Raw genomic sequence first — 15,487 nt, forward strand, 5'->3', positions numbered from 1 at the left:
CACGAGCTCCACTAACTGGCATCAACCTCCCTTGGCTCCCCAGAGCAGGCTGCAGTGCCCTCACACTGAGCCTCCGAGACACAGAAGACAACAAAAGACACAGGAGTCATAAAAGATGTTTCTTTGCCTCAGACTTAGGGTCTCATCAGTTCCCTCCCCTAATAAGTTTCTCCTTAAAAAAATAAAGAGTTCCCTCACCAAAGCCAGGGCTTGGTACGTCTGCGCTAGGCACGCAGGTGCCAGTCCTCTGCGGTGCTGCAGCGCCTTCCTGGGGGGTGAACCCTTCTCCAGGGCAGGGGGCATGGGGGAAGATGAGCACATGGGCCGGGGGATGCCAGCCCCCAGCCTGCTGCCATGGGTCCTTGCAGCGGGGAAAGCACTCAGCCCGGAGAGCTGGCACCGACCCTTCTATCCCTTGGGGATTTACTCAGTCACAAGAAAGCTCAGGATGGGGAAAAAAAACCATCCTACCATGTCCAGCAGCTGAGACTGCCAGGGAAGGGAGAGACCAACTTGTTCCACACGGCTCAGTAATCTCCAGGGGTGGGCAGGGACCACAGTCCCTTCCAGAGCCGGGGAGAGCGGCTCTGCCCCAACAGCGCTCCAAAGCCATCCACACCGGGGGCTGGGGCAGGGAGCCGTGAAAGTGAGGAGCAGACAGCATCTGGCTGTACCCTTTGGGCGAGTTCTGCAGTACCTGTATGTTTTACATTTACATAAGAGCACTGTGACATTGGAAATATTTTCCTTTTATTACAATATATCAAAAATATGCAGCTTTAGTAAACAAGGTCATATTACACTTTCTAATGCACTGTACAATGCTACATTACACTTATATTCTGTATGGAGAGGGAGCCTGGGCTCCCACTGGCAGGTTCATGGGTGAAACGACGTCCACCGGTGACCCGGAGCTGGCCCAGGTCCGTGCTGGAGCAGGCGGATGCCCTCTGCCCTGGGCTCACCTGGTGCCTGCAGCAGTAGCCAGCGTCTGCCCCAGGCCCTCTCCTCCGGTCCCAGAGTCTTTCACAGTCCCGTCCTCACGCTGCAGCAGCCCTGGAGCTTAGTCAATCTTCTCCACCTTCCCGATGATCTTCTCTTCGAAGATGGGCAGGATGGTGTCATCCTCTCGCACCTCCTCGAAGACCACACCGCAGTCGAACTCGTCACTCACTTTCTTAAAGTAATACCTGAAAAACCAGAAACATGAGGGAAGAGAGGAAAAAAGCTGGTCAGTGGTTAGGAGGGCATCACAGTCCTCAAACCTCAGCACAGCCCTTCTATGCCCCTGAGCTCGTGGTGCATGGGCAGCAGCTCCCTCTGATGTGGAGGCAACTGGGGCCATGTTTTTGCTCCTGTCCTCACCCAACGAGGAAAGAAGTGTTCAGGATCCATGCTGGCACATTCAGGAGCTCCAGCCCTGAATCCAAGCCCGATCAGAGCTCTCCCAAAAGCAGTGGCTGGAGGCACCCATGTTGGTGGAGCATTCCTAGGCAGGATTTCTCATGGTGGCTCCTACTTGGAAAGCTGCATGCCCCATGCCCGGCTGCTTTGGGACTTCAGCAGGACCAAATCTCCCTGTCCTTCCTGGAAGAAAGTTTGGGAGGAGCCAAAATGGCTCTGGAAGTCAGAGGGTTCCCCACAGCATCACTGAGCACTGGCGGATGCTGCTCCTCACCAGCCCAGGACCCTGCAAGGGATTGCTCATCAGCTTCCGTTGAAGGGCATTTCTGGTACAAAACTCAATCTCTCCTGTCTCTGTAACAGCCAAGGTCCCTTGACCATGCTGCCACATCCCCACTGCTCATGTCCTGTGGGAGACCTGGAAGGCTCCACCACACTCCTTCGCCTTGGCTGGGGCAACACTGCTGTGCCCTGGGACTGGCGTCTGCCGGGGGTCACTGGCAGTCTGCTGGCACCGCACCGCATGCGGAGAGCAGCCCCCTTACCTGTAGTTCCCTTTCTTGGTCAGCAGCTCCTTGAACTGTCCCAGTGTCACCACGCGCCCTTTGACGAGGGTGCGGTAAGGGATCGGCTCTCCGCAGAAGTAGTAGGCGACCACAATGTTCTCACATGGCTGGGACGCACCACTGCCTGGTCTCTTCTGGGGCTTCAACCTGCCGTGCAAAAACACAAGTGACCTGCTAAGCATCAGCCCACCATCAGTGCGGGCAGGCCCGACTGTCCGGATCTGCAGAGACAGAGACGTCGAATTAGCACCCAGGGCCCTCAGGAGCATCCTTTGCTCCAAGCACCAGCTCTCCTGGCCTGCAGCTGCGTGCCAAGGCCAGTGAAGGAGCAAGGGCGCTTGGAAAGGCTGGATAGGGCCAGACTGCAGCTACAAGGGGGGTGCAGGTTCTAGCTCAGCCCCTGTGTGCTGAAGAAACCCATCCTTGGGATTTGAGAGGGGATGGCCCTGCAGCACCACCGCCTCAGGGAGCCATTGGTAAGCTCTGGGCAAGGCAGAGCATCACAGGCCCATGGCAGCAGACCCAGGTCACCATAAGCACGTTGCTGGCATGCATCAAGCACATGGGGCTGGATGCACGCTCAGGGACAATAATGCAAACACCGCTCAGACTACTCCGGATTATGGCTGCTGCGGCCAAAGTAGCTCAGCGCGGCTTTCCGCTGACCTACATCCGCAGGGCTGCGCAGACAGCACTGCTCCTGCTCCCCCGGGCACCTCTCCCAGCACAGATGGAGGTTGGAGGGGCTGGAGCTCCCAGTGGGATGTGCCCTGGAGGCTCTGCTGCCCATCCCATCCGGAAATGGTGGCAAGGCGGCCACCACCCCCAAAACCTCAGTGACTTTACACCTCCTGCGTTTTCCTGACTCTCAGGATGTTGGTCTGGTCTCTGCTCCCAGCCCACACACCGGGGTAGTGCTATGTGGTGCCATTGCTAGACCGAAAGCGTCAGCCCAGTCCTAACCCCATTTTCAGAGGCAGACAAAAGTAGCAATACCAAAAATCAGGGCACTTTACCCTTCTGTAGAGCCTTTCATCTGGGGTGCTGTAAATACTGCACAAACACTGGAGCAGCCTACACAAATTGGTAACTTGGCATGTGTGGTCGAAGCCAGAGGCAGCCTCCTCTTTCAAAGTCACATAAAACAAATCTGGCAGCTTCAAAAAAATTATTTAAAAAGCATGCTGGATAAAAAAGATGATTTTGTATTTACACGACTGGAAAGTTGGTATAAAAAACAGAATCTGCCAAGCACATGAAGTAATCGCAGTTTTGGAAATGACTCTGACCCTAACCTTTAAACATTGGCTTGCGGGCAGAGCACCTTTTTAAAGCCATGCCCACGTAAACATCAGCATTGCAAACCAAGACCAGACACAGTCTTTTCACCTCTTTCTACAGTGTGAGAGGTCTAAAGTTCATCTCAACAACCTTCCTGGTGCCTGCTCTGCCTGGGAGACCTTTGGAGAAGATGCAGCCTTCTGAGAGGCGAGGTTCACTCCTGGTGCCAGCAGAGCTCTCCGAGCCTCTCCCATCCCCATATCAAAGCACAGGATGCCCTTTAGCTAGAAAAACATTAAGGAAATGAGTCATCCTCAAAAAAAAAAGGAGGCATTTAAAGGAAAAATGGGTCATAAATTCAGGCAAATTCTGTGAACCCTCTGAGCCAGAAGTTAATTGAAGGGGTTTGGAAAAACTCACAGTCCCTAAGCTCCTCTCAATCCTGCTAGAAACAAGTTGTGACTAAGAGAGAGCTGCTGGCGCCTGGGGACCTGGGGACACAGCAACGTGCCCTGCGCAGGCAGCAAAGCCAGATCCCCTGAGGCGGCCGTTCTCCTTCGCCTGGGGAGATGGAGAGGAACCCATCGAGCTCTGCTGCAGCAGAAGCAAGAAGGAGACTGTGCTGGGGGCTGGGAGCCCTCCTCCCGAGAGGAGGCCTCTTGCTCCTCCTGCCACACAAATAACACCTGAAAGGCCATTTCTGAATGTGCTCAGCCTGGCTCCTGTGCTCACCTCTTTCCAGAGCAGAGATGTGCCTGAAAATGATGCCCAAAAGCAGAAACCCTGCACTGCTCCACTGAGCTAAAGTTAAAAACAACCCCCATGGCTTTAGATGCCCTCACTTTTGCCATAAATTGAAGCCCGGGTGGATGGCTGTGGTGCTCCCAGGGCTGAAGAAGGCTGTGGAGCGGGACTGGCTGGCCAGGAGCAGAACACACACATGCACATCCCACCCTGCAGCCATGCATCTCTCTCTAGCAGGCTGGAGCAGATTTGATGAATACAGAATCACTGAAAATGTAATTTTCCAAGAGCTCCTCTCAGGAGAATAAGACAACACAACTGCCTCTGCTGTCGTCATCGCCAAGAGATCTCCCAAGATCACGGCTTACCCAGAGACGCCACCAGACCGTTCCTGAGCCCTGCCTCATTAAGGCTTCCACCTGCACCCATCCCCTGGGCAGCAGCGTAACCCAGAAGCACAGGCAGGTACCACCACCCTGTCCCTTCTGGGATCACCTCCCTGTGCTGCATTTGTCACAGGCACAAAATGTTCTCCAGTAAGGAAACAGCAGCACTCATCTGACTTAACTGCATCTACATTTCAGTCCTGATTTCTTAGCTGTATAGCCCAGCAGTGCTGTGACAGGGAAGCTCAGGCTGGGTTACAGCACCAACCCAACCTTGCTGCGATGCAGAGGCGAGGCACCCAGTTTGCTTCAGCTCAGCCCTGGGGCTGGAGAGCTTTGGAAAGCCTGAAATGCATCCAGCAGATATTACCTTGGGAGGTGTCTCAGTGGCCAGCTCTGCTCCAGTTCCAGGCTTGGCCCAACCCAATTCATTCTAAACTGAGCTCATGTTAATGTTCCTGCTGCCTGCAAAAACCTTTTCCCTAAAGAGCTCGTGGTTACTTCATCCAGCTGCAAACATAAGTGAACTGTGACACTGAGCTACAGAAAATGGCTCAAAACCCATCTGTACATGCAAGAAACCTGATACAAATGCTGGGCACACTGGACCGACCTGCAGGTCATTCAGTACCAGACACTGAATCCTGCATTACCTGATAACAGCAGCCATCTCATATTTATGATTCCCAGTACAGACACTGCAGGTGCCTCCTTTATTTCTCTCAGGGCAGTGCTGGGGTGGGAGAGGGGCTGCTGGCACTCCCAGCAGAGCAGCAGGCAGGCAGGTACCTGGGGAAGGCCACTGCTGGCCAGGGCTGTGCTGGAGGAGCGGCTGGTGAGGCTGGTAACTGCACGGGCAAGGCCAGCATGGCCACACAGAGCTGGCACGGTGCGCTCTCCTCCCACAGCCAGCTCAGGTTGGTGCCTCAAGAGGGCACCTCCAGGCTCACCTCCACCATAGCCTCCCCAGGGCTGTTGACAAACCTGGAAACAGGATCCAATTTCTCAGCGCTCCCTGGAGCTCCTGACTGAAACAAACAGTGTTTTCACATTCACTCCTCTCTCTGTTTCTCCTTAGCTCCCCAGCCAGCTTTGGGCAGCCCCCTCTCAGAAGAGACTCGGAGTCTACTTTCGGGGAGGCTCCTGTGCTAACCACAGCAGGAGCTGTCTGCAAAGCTGCTAGCTCAGGAGTGTTTCAGCTGGAGCACCCAATCCTGCCAAAACCCAGCAGAGAGATTTCAACACCCAGAAATCCCTGGCTCCCTGCGGGCTGCTGCATCCATTCCTGCCTGCTGCTGGACATGGCTGCATTTGCTTTTCACGTGCAGTTTCCACTCACAAACACAGCTCCATGGTTTTCCATAGACGGGGCAGGCCAGGGGATCCCTGCATTCTCAGGAGAAGAGCCAGACCTCATGGGAGGCAGCCTAAGGAAAGCAGCCCAGCACTGGGACTGCTCAGGCTGTTTTCCCACTGGTCTGCATGGCATTTACCACAATGTCGTGGGGTTTCTACAAAAGCTACGCTTACAATGCATGCCCAATTATTATTAGGCTATTAACTGCATATGCATATAGCCCAGGTTGGTGTTTCCAAAGTGTGTACTTGCATCTAGACATTTCTGGGAAAGGTGCATGAATTTAGTATGACTATAAAGGACTCTGCTAATAAACTCTATCCAATCACACCAACTGAAAGGTAGATCAAATAAACTTGGCTTAACCTGACTTGGGAGAGCCCTCTAATTACCTGCCTTTCAATCAAGGCTCTGACATAAATATGCAGAAGTCTGCTACATGGTCAGTGTATGCGAAGATAATTGGAGCTTGGCAATTACAAGAGCTTCTTTTTTAAATTACATTCCTGTTTCTAAGAGTCAGACTGCTAAGTTTCAAGTTTTCGGAATACAGCTATAAAGCTGTGAAAGGTTTTTAATGGACAAAGTGCTTTTAGCTGTTAACAGTAATTATCTAGTACCTCCAAAATGCTTTTCATCTGAGAGCTCCATGTGCTTTGCAAATAATCTGCCTGGGAAGATAACCCAGAAGCAGACAATTAGCTCTGCAACAGGCAGCTGAGTCACAAGAAGGTGCAGAGACTTGCGCAGGGCCATGCAGCAAGTCAGTGCTGTTGCAGCTCCCATCCAGATGCCACGAACAGCCTTTGCTGGAAGCCTGCAGGAGGTGTAGCTAGAGAGCAAATCCATATTCTTCTTCTGCACTGAATTCTGCTACTACACCAACCTTTTAAATCATTGTGTGAATGTGAAGGAGCGAGAGTCGGTGAGTACTGGGGGCGAGAGCTCTCACACACCTTGCCCCTTCTAGACACACTCCTCCTGCCCAGCTTCTCAAGCTCTCAGCAGCCCCTTCCCATCCTTCCAAGAGCATTTCCAGCCTCTCCATCCACAGACCACAAGGCCAGACCCTCCAGGTGGGTTTTGGCATTTGAGGGACTGATGCAGATTTCTCTGACCACTCTGCATGGGCCTCCATCCAGTTGGTGTTGGATGCCAGGGCAGAGGGCAGTGGACATCTCCCTCAGCTGCCCACCTTCAGAGCAGTATCCCCCTTCCACCCACAATCAGACACTATTGCTGTACCTTTGTTTAACAGGAAGTTTTCCAGCCCTTTTTTCCTCCTCCTCCAACCTCCTGCGAGCTTCTTCCAGCTGGGTGAGAGGGTTGGGGGCTGGATTGGGTGGCATGGTAGGATCTTGGATGAAGGGGTGAGAAGGCTGGACGATGTTCCGGAGCTGGGCACTGACCCACGGATGCACCGCAACAGGCCGCTCAATGGAGAGGGGTCGGACCATATCATGGCACAGCTGCTTCTTAGCACCTGAAGAGCTACACACAAACACAAAGGTTTTACATGGACAGTCGAGCTGCTTTGCACAGGCACACAGTCACTCCTAGAGGGACCTACTGCTGCTGCAGCTGGTCAAGGGCACCACTGGGAAGCTCCTTACAGCATGGCTTCTGATGGAGAGAGAAGCAGCATCCACCTCTAGTGGGGATTTAAGGACAGCAAGTCCTGAGACATCAGGGTGAGCAACCCAGCCCTGACACAATGCCCACAGATCTGTTTAAGGACTCTCATAAAAGTCCAAAATACATAAAAATAAAACCACCAAAAGGCAGCTCCACCATTTGTGACATTCCCCCAGAAGATGTCCTCCCGTGTCGTGCCGACATTCCCAGGCTGGGAGCCTCTCCATGAGTCACTGGTCGGCATCTCCAGGGAAGGGGACGTTGCAAGGATGTGCTCGTCCTTTCCCAGCTCCAGCAGCAGAACCTGCTGCTGCCTGACTTCATGGTGGCCTGGCACTGCCCATGGCTCTGCTGCTCAGCCTCACCTGCCTGCAGTGCAATCCACGCTGGCCTCTGCCACCAAGAGAAGAAACCACCAGCAGTTTCACTCATCAGCAGGGGCAAGACCCCTCTCAATACCCTACAAGCGTTGCTTTTTTGCCAGAGACTAACTAGGCTGCAATTAAAGATCTGTGTCTGAGGAGATCTGCCTGACTCCAGAGAGATTTCCGAGACAGCTGTGTCCTTGGCTCCACTCTAGGATCCCAGAGGATGCTCCCAACAAGCCAGCAGCCCTACACTGCTTACTCAGGATCCATGGCTCCAGTGTCGCAGGTCCTATGTTTTTATTAGCACCTTGCACAAGTATCATGCGTTAATATACAGCAAATGCTTAAGGGAAAAATGCTGCCTACTGTGGGCTGTGTTGTCCACCTTGGAGTCACAGCAGCACTTTGCGAGATTCTCCCTGGGGCTGCAACCTTCCCCCAGGGCCACAAGTCATCCTTTGGAAAAAAAACCCAGCCCTTACAGCCCCCAAGCTATGCTCAGTCTCCAAAGGGTCTAACCCCTTGTGCCTGGTGGATTCTTGTCTTCCCAAGGTCTCCAGAAACAAGGCATGCTGCTGCCCAGTCTTGTACAGGGGATGCAGTACAACAGTATGAAGACCTGTCGCTCTGCCAGCCCTTACCCGTGGTTTGTTTTCTTATGCCTGCTGATCTCCTTCTCTCCTTCTATGATCCACTGAAGGATCTTCTGGTTTCTCTCCACGTCTTCAGGAGATCCTGGCATCTCATAGTTGGCACCATCACTTTTCCCTGAATCGGTCTTCTTAACATTTCTTTTTGAGAGCAGACTTGCTTTCCCACTGCAAGAACAAAGCTTGAGACATTAGTGGTTTGCCTAAGCCAAACCACCGCAGACTGTGGCACAGGACGGACATGTCCATCTCCAGACATATTCATCCCTGCCAGGGTCCGGTGCTGCCTGCAGTGCAGATGTGGCCCTGGCTGCTGCCCACAGCCCCCTGACTCTACCACAGCTCAAACCAAGGCTTGAGGCTAAGAGCAAGACTGGGCAGACCTAGGCACAGCATGCTTCTCCATCCAGCCACCTGCAGGGAAAGGGAGCTTCTCCCCTGGACAAACGAGGCATGGCAACGTGGCAAAAAGCCCAGATCTCCTGCCGCACGTTGTGTTAAACCCTTGTCTCTCTGCTCAGAGCAGGAGGTTCATCCCAGTGCTACAATCTGCCGGCTGTCTCTCCACGGCAGACTACTGTTCAAAACCTGAGCCCTTCCCATCACCCCTGCTTCGCTGACACCCCAGACTGCTGATTTCCATACCCAACACTTGCTTTTCACCCCAGTATGAATCAAGGCTTCACACCATGGTGGAAGAGCCCATCCTGGCAGGGAGGGCCACCTTCTGCAGGCTCTTGTGCTCTGGGCAGCGCGGCCACTGCAGACACCGCAGCCAGACAAGTGCCAGGCACTGGCCAACACTCTGGCTATGCTATGGCTGCAGCAAAGGTTCCTACAGAAACCCTGCTGCCCACATGCCCAGCGGGGCAGCCCCATGCTCATGAGCCCATGCAGAATTCACCCGTGCTGGTCTGTCACTGCCACAGCCTGGAATTTCGTGGGACCCTCACTGTCCTAATCACCCGCCCGCTTTACTCCATAGGACCTCCCTACTTCTGCTTCTGTGTGCTCACTAGCACACACAGGGAAAATAACCTCAACACCACAGAGGAGTAACAGGCCCTCAGACACATTTGCTGATTTCTTTAGGAAAAAAAACTGAAGAGGGGTTGCTGAAGATCTAGAAAGGCAGGGCAAACTGACAATGTCTTCTCTGCTTCTCCCCACACAAGGACTAGTGGGTATCAAATTAAATTCTCCAGAAACAGGTTCAGCGCAAACAAAAAAAAGGCCTTTTTCTGCAGGTTGTAATCATCCCGCAGACACAGCCGTGGGGACAGCAGCCCAGCTGGGTTCAACAGGGAGCCAGACAAGCCAGCGACTGCTGGCTGCCGAGCAAGACCGTTCGGATGCAAACTCTTGTCTTGTGAAGCTTCTGACCCAGGGACTGCCAGGAACTGGGAATTTGTGCCAATTTGAGACATTCAAATGGGCAAGGGAAGATGGACAAAAGCCCATAAAACAGGGATATGTCTTTCCTGGTCAGGGGGTCCTTCTGCCCTGGAGAATGTCCCCTTAGGACAGGACGCCATGGCAGCACCGCAGCGTCCATCGCTTTGTTAGGAGAGAAAGGAGCTTTTCTGGTGAATGGGTTAGGCCTTACAATAAGGAGGGCTTTTTTGTCCTCTCACGAACACCTTAGGAGATTGGTTTTTGTTACCCAGACTCTGAGACACAGACTTAGCAACACCCAATGCACAGGTAAGCAGACCAGCATCTGCCATTTCTAAGCAGCTCTGCTGCTTTAAGGAGCCAAAAAACTACTTTATAACCAAGGCCATTAAAAATCCTGGTATGGGGTGTCTTTCAGCACCAGTCACAGGTGAAAAGGGGTTTGCAAGGCTTATCAGTGAGCAGTAGGAGGCCCTCAAATCATATCCCAGCATGGGCTTTCACAAGAAAATGTGGTTCAGCCACCCTGTTTCACCAGCACGCTACAGCCCCTTTATCAGAGAGATTCATTGAGAAGCCACGGCTCTGGGATTCCCGTTGGGTGTTGCCTTGACTTACCTGTAGCCTAAAGAGTCCATGGGGAGAGGTGCCATGCCCAAGTTTTCAGTGTAGTTTCGTGACTTTGTTGCATAGTTATGTGAATCTACATTCCAAGCAAAGCTGTTCTGCACTCGCTGCGTGGCCTCGGCCTCGATCTGCTCTTTTGGTTTCATCACACTGTGGTGATGGATGTGGTGGTAGATGTGTTTATGGTGGTATAAGTTAGCTGTATCCAGTTTCATTCCTGATTTAGTTGCATGTTTGCTGTGCCCTGGAGGAATTGTTCCAAGTGTCCCTGAAAGCTTTCCTAAGTGGCCGCTTTCTGGGGACCGTGGCTTAGGCGAGTGGCGGCCAGGACCTGGAGACTGGCAGCCTGGTGTTTTCATCACACGCTGTACATGTTCATCGAGGATGCTTTCTGGGTTTTCTTCGTGGGCATCTCTCATCTGCATCCCAGCGCAGCCCATCTCAGAGTAACGAGGAGCAAAGTGATGAAAGGCTTGGGCGGAAGGCATCTTGTGGCTAATGACTGAGGGACCAGAAGAGATATCTGCATCCTCTCCTTCTTCTTCCTGCAAGAAACATGAGGGCAATCAGAGAATGGCAGTGGGGTGGTGGAAGGGGTCCCTGGTCCTAGCTCCTGCTCGCAGCAGGATTGCTGCCAACCCTTGAAGGGGTCAGGCCCAGCTGCAAAACCTTCAAGATGGATATCCACCACCCTCTGGAGACCCGTCCCAAACTGCGCTATCCTCCTGCAGAAATTTTCCTAATGCTCAGACCAAGCCTGTGCAGTTTTTGTCACTGAGCAGAGCTGCTCAGGTCTCTGTACCCTCTTTTTGAGCCACTGTTAGTAAGGGTCTCCACACATTACTCACAGAGACCAAGGCAACCTCTGACAGGCAGCTCACACACCACAACCGGGGCTCACAGATGCAGCTTTCTGATAAGCAGAACAACTCAGTTGTATGTACTAGCAGGCAGAACCTCACTAAAAAGCTCCCTAAAGTCCCTTGAAGGTGGTTCTGTAACAACCAGCAGTGTAAACACAACTTACTGCTCCATACCTGTGACTTCCTACCAGCCTTCAGTAAGGCACTGCTTCAAAGCCCATCAGATAAAGCCCAAAGTTAGCGGATATGGGGCAAAACAGTTCTTGAGTCAGGCGAGACCGGGGGGTTTCACGCGCTAATGACTATTTCGCAAGGCAAAGCCAACAGCGAACTCGCAACAGGAGGGAGCAATTGAAGGTCGACAGCAGCGTGAATGGTTTTGAAAATCAAACATTGATTTCTTCTGGGCATGCCAAGGCTGGAGTGAAACACTTCAGGCAGATAAAGACATGGGTTGGGACTAACTGCTTGTTCCTATAGCTCACAACGGTCTAGGACACCCTGTTAGCAACTCCTAAGTCCTTGCCAGGAAGAATAAAACTCCTCCATGCTGACAGCCACAGTTTTGATGCTGACAGGCTATTTTATGCTCCAACATAAACTCAAATATTTATGAATTTTCTTTATTGGAAGTCAGGATTCCTATTTTTTTGAATTACATAAGCAGGACTCCAGCAAGTCCTTTAATCCCGCTCTCTCTTCCTCCTTTGGCACAGTAAAAGAAATCAGTTGCAGCACAGGGTGTCTCTGCCCTGCCAGATAAATGCATCTGCTGGAAAACACTGCCACCCATCAGCTTTGCCTGTCAGATGCCATCATCCATCACTTGCTAACCAGCTTCAAAGTCTCAGCTGTCAACCACACAGCAAGAAACCAAGTAACAGACTTCTTCCCCATGTCACACCTGGGGGTTCAAACCTGAAGCAGGGACAATGCCAGGCTCTGAACGTGCCAAAGGCGTGGGTGCTGCCAGCCTGGGGTGTGACAGGATGGCCAGGGCTGGAGGGGATGCACCACTGTCTAATAAATTGCTTTGAAGAACTTCAGAGGCACCTTTCATCTCCAGCCACGGGGCTGCAGCTTGCCAGCCGCTGTCCCTGGACACCTAGCTCAGGGACCAGGAAAGATGAAGCATGTGCTGACTAAATCCCTACCACTGGGATAAGCATTTATAACAGTTTATGATAACCCAGTGATGTGCTTAGCACTTGGGAGGCGCTTAGGGCTGGCACCTACTTTCTGGAGAACTCTTAGGTTTAAACAGCACTAATGTGCAGTCTGAGATCTGACCCTGGCGCAGATCCCTGAGGAACGGCAGCGCGTCCGTTCTGCTCAGAGCCCAGGGCTCCAGCTGTGCTGTCACACTGGAACAGGGTGGCATAGGACTGATAACCCAGGGTGGTCCAGCCAAATGGGTGCTTGGGATTTGGGAAATCCTCTGGCTGCCTGGAACTCCATTTTGCCAATACCTGGTTTGCTGCGAGACTGAGATCAGGGTGTGCTAAGGGAAGAGGGATGCATTGATGCTCTCTCGGTTCACCTTGGCTTAGCTCACCTGTGTCACTGAGCAGATCTGGACCCAAAGCAGGTCCTAAGGCAGGAGCCAGTGCTGCTGGGGTGGCTGGTGTGCAGGGTACTCTGGGGCAGCTGGCTGCCCAACCCTAGCACTGCTCTCACCCTTGCAGGGAGTAGTAAAGCCCCAGCAGTGAGAAGACAGCAGCTAATGAAGGAATTGGGGTGCCCATCCCAAGCTGCCTCCTCTCCTTGAGCAGGGCAGAGGCCAAAGGTTTGAGTCAAGGCTGCAGACATCAAATCTGCTAAGTCTTTTCAATGTGCTTAGTCTGTGGTGATAAAAACATACAGCACGAGGTAAGAGCAGCCTAAGCTGGGACTGTAACACAGGACTTCAGATATGGCAGAGTCATCTTGGCACTGCAGGATGCTCCTTGCCTGAGCTACCCGACCCAAACTCATCTGCACCCACCTGCACAAGCCTGCTGCCCCAAACCTGCAGGCCCTCTGCCCACCGAGCACCTTTACCCTGCCTGCAGCCACCATAGACAGAAGAATGGGAAGACAACGAGTCAACTAAGGAGGCACAGGCAAGAGGCAATAACTGCAGCATTTCACACCGAAGAAATCTGCAGGTCTGGGGAGCAGCCTCCTCCACAGACTCAGCTTTCCTGGACACAGGGCTGGCGTGGGCTTTATTGGCGTCTCCCCATGGCGAGCTGCTGCTCGCTGGGCGGGGAAGCCCTGGGTGCCATAACCACTAGATGGTGCTTTGTTGACATAATATTGTCAGAAACCTCTTCATCCGCTCCCAAAGGCGGCAGCAGCTGGAGAGATGCAGGCTTCAACTTTGCTGACTGTCTGCTGAGCTATTTTTGCTTTGCAGCAAGGTCGAGGGTGCCCTTCCCTTTGAATTAGGAGGCTGAAATTTGCACTGATGAACTATGGGCAAGCGCTACCTTGCTGCAAACCTCCTCCTCTGCCTTCTCCCAGTCCCACCCATCTGTCTGCTACTGGTCAGTAGGGCAAAACAGCTCACAAGTGTGTTTTTTATCATCATGCAAATTATTTTCCTCTCTAGTTAAGCAACATTTTATATTCAAATAGGGAGAATCTCAGCACTGGCTTTGCTTCTCCTAGCTGATTTTCAATTCGCTCAGTTCAGACAAAGACAGAGCGAGCTGTATGGCACGATACTGATCTGTACGATGCGATACTGCAGCTTCCAGGAACAGACATGAGGCTGAGGTGGCTCAGAAAGTCATAAGGGAACATGTGTATTCTCTAATCCTCTCTCACATTGCTCAGAATAATTAATGAATTCAGAGGTTTGTTTGGTTTTTTTTTAAATAGATATCTTAGTCTTCTCAGTAAAAGGCATTTGGCTCTGAATCAGATGCCTTTTCTTGATGTTACTGCATGATGTGGCTTTGAAAGGGAACCCGCAGACAGCTCAGTATGGGGGAGAAAAAAAATCTTTTTTCCTAGTTTTTGCAAAATATTTCCAGCTTCTTTGCTAAGCTGATAACTGCCCAGTGTGATTTACACTGGTTTTCCCTGTGCTGCCATTCAGTGAGCCATGCAGAGCCAGTAAGATGTTACCCTGTAGTCCTGGTGTTCAGGTCATAGAAAAAAGCCCTGTGATCTATCAGGATTCAAGCTTTCCTCTTGCTGATATCAGCAGCTCCTGCACCTTAAGTGCTGACCTAAAAAAGCTACAATTGCTTACTCTGAGTTTTTCCTGAATGGCTAATGCCAGATGCCAGCCAGTCAGTGAAATGCATTCTGGAGACAGCAAAGAGGTTTAATATATAGCATTAGTGGGAGTCCTTAAGTGGGCTTAAAAATAGATTAAGTCACACAAAAATGTGTTTACAGAGTCTTAAATTTATTCTCTGGCACATAGATATTTGCTGATTTTATGGTATTGCTACTACTGGCAGCTTCTTCAAGGAGGAGAGGGCTGGGATAATGCAGTCTGGTACAGGTGGGGGCTGCAAAGGAGCCATGAGAGGAGGAGGAGGAATAAGAGGAGGAGTAAGAGGAGGAGGAGAAGGAAGAGTGCTCTAGGACTGTGTTAGCAGAAAATGCTGCTGGTTACTTTGGCTTTGTTTGGAAAGCAATAAGTATCAGAGAGGAAAATGGACCAATTCTAGAAAAATAGGAATCCAATCACAAAACAGCACCGCGCTGGCCTTTTCTGGCTGGATGCAGACATGAAGGGAATTTGCTGGACAGTGCTTGGAGCTGGAGGGAAGCTGACAGATCTCTCTGCCTCCCGCACTTTGCTGCATTTGAAATATGGATGTGATTTAAAGCAAATACTGCAATCTTTTTTTCTGCTTAAAGATTACCATTTAAAAATTATTGATGAATATTTTAAAATGTTCTAATGGGGCTAAAGGGTCTGCCCTGTAGCCTCCAAGGCTCAGCTTCTCTGCAAGCACAGAGCTAAGACAGGCACTGACACCTCTGCTTAAAGCCCTACGGGTTACTATGCACAGAGCCTTCACCTCAGGGCCACAGCAGCTATTAGCTGCAGAGACCCACCATTTCTTCACACAGGACTGTAGTTACACAGACTTTTGTGACGTTCAGTAACACTGTGACATCCTTTAGAAGCTCTCCTGTATCCCCAGCACAAGATGCACAGGTAGCCGTGAGATGCAGTATCTCAGAAGATGTGATACAAATCCTGC

At 51.7% G+C, this 15,487-nt stretch overlaps 1 protein-coding gene across 1 annotated transcript in view; it reads right to left on the minus strand.

Moving 5' to 3' along the window:
* Positions 1-728: 728 nt before the first annotated feature.
* The window catches only part of LOC104536562 (axin-1), a 22,452-nt gene continuing 7,693 nt past the window's right edge, over positions 729-15,487 (minus strand). The window contains exons 3-7 of the mRNA XM_010179216.1: positions 10,405-10,958; positions 8,383-8,559; positions 6,984-7,229; positions 1,950-2,117; positions 729-1,190 (exon numbers count right to left, since the gene is read on the minus strand). Of these exons, the coding sequence (XP_010177518.1) occupies positions 1,064-1,190; positions 1,950-2,117; positions 6,984-7,229; positions 8,383-8,559; positions 10,405-10,958 (1,272 nt within the window). The 3' untranslated portion in view covers positions 729-1,063. The remainder of the gene's footprint in view (positions 1,191-1,949; positions 2,118-6,983; positions 7,230-8,382; positions 8,560-10,404; positions 10,959-15,487) is intronic.

This window comes from Mesitornis unicolor, unplaced genomic scaffold (genome assembly GCF_000695765.1).
Source record: "Mesitornis unicolor isolate BGI_N332 unplaced genomic scaffold, ASM69576v1 scaffold28792, whole genome shotgun sequence".
NCBI lineage: Eukaryota > Metazoa > Chordata > Aves > Mesitornithiformes > Mesitornithidae > Mesitornis > Mesitornis unicolor.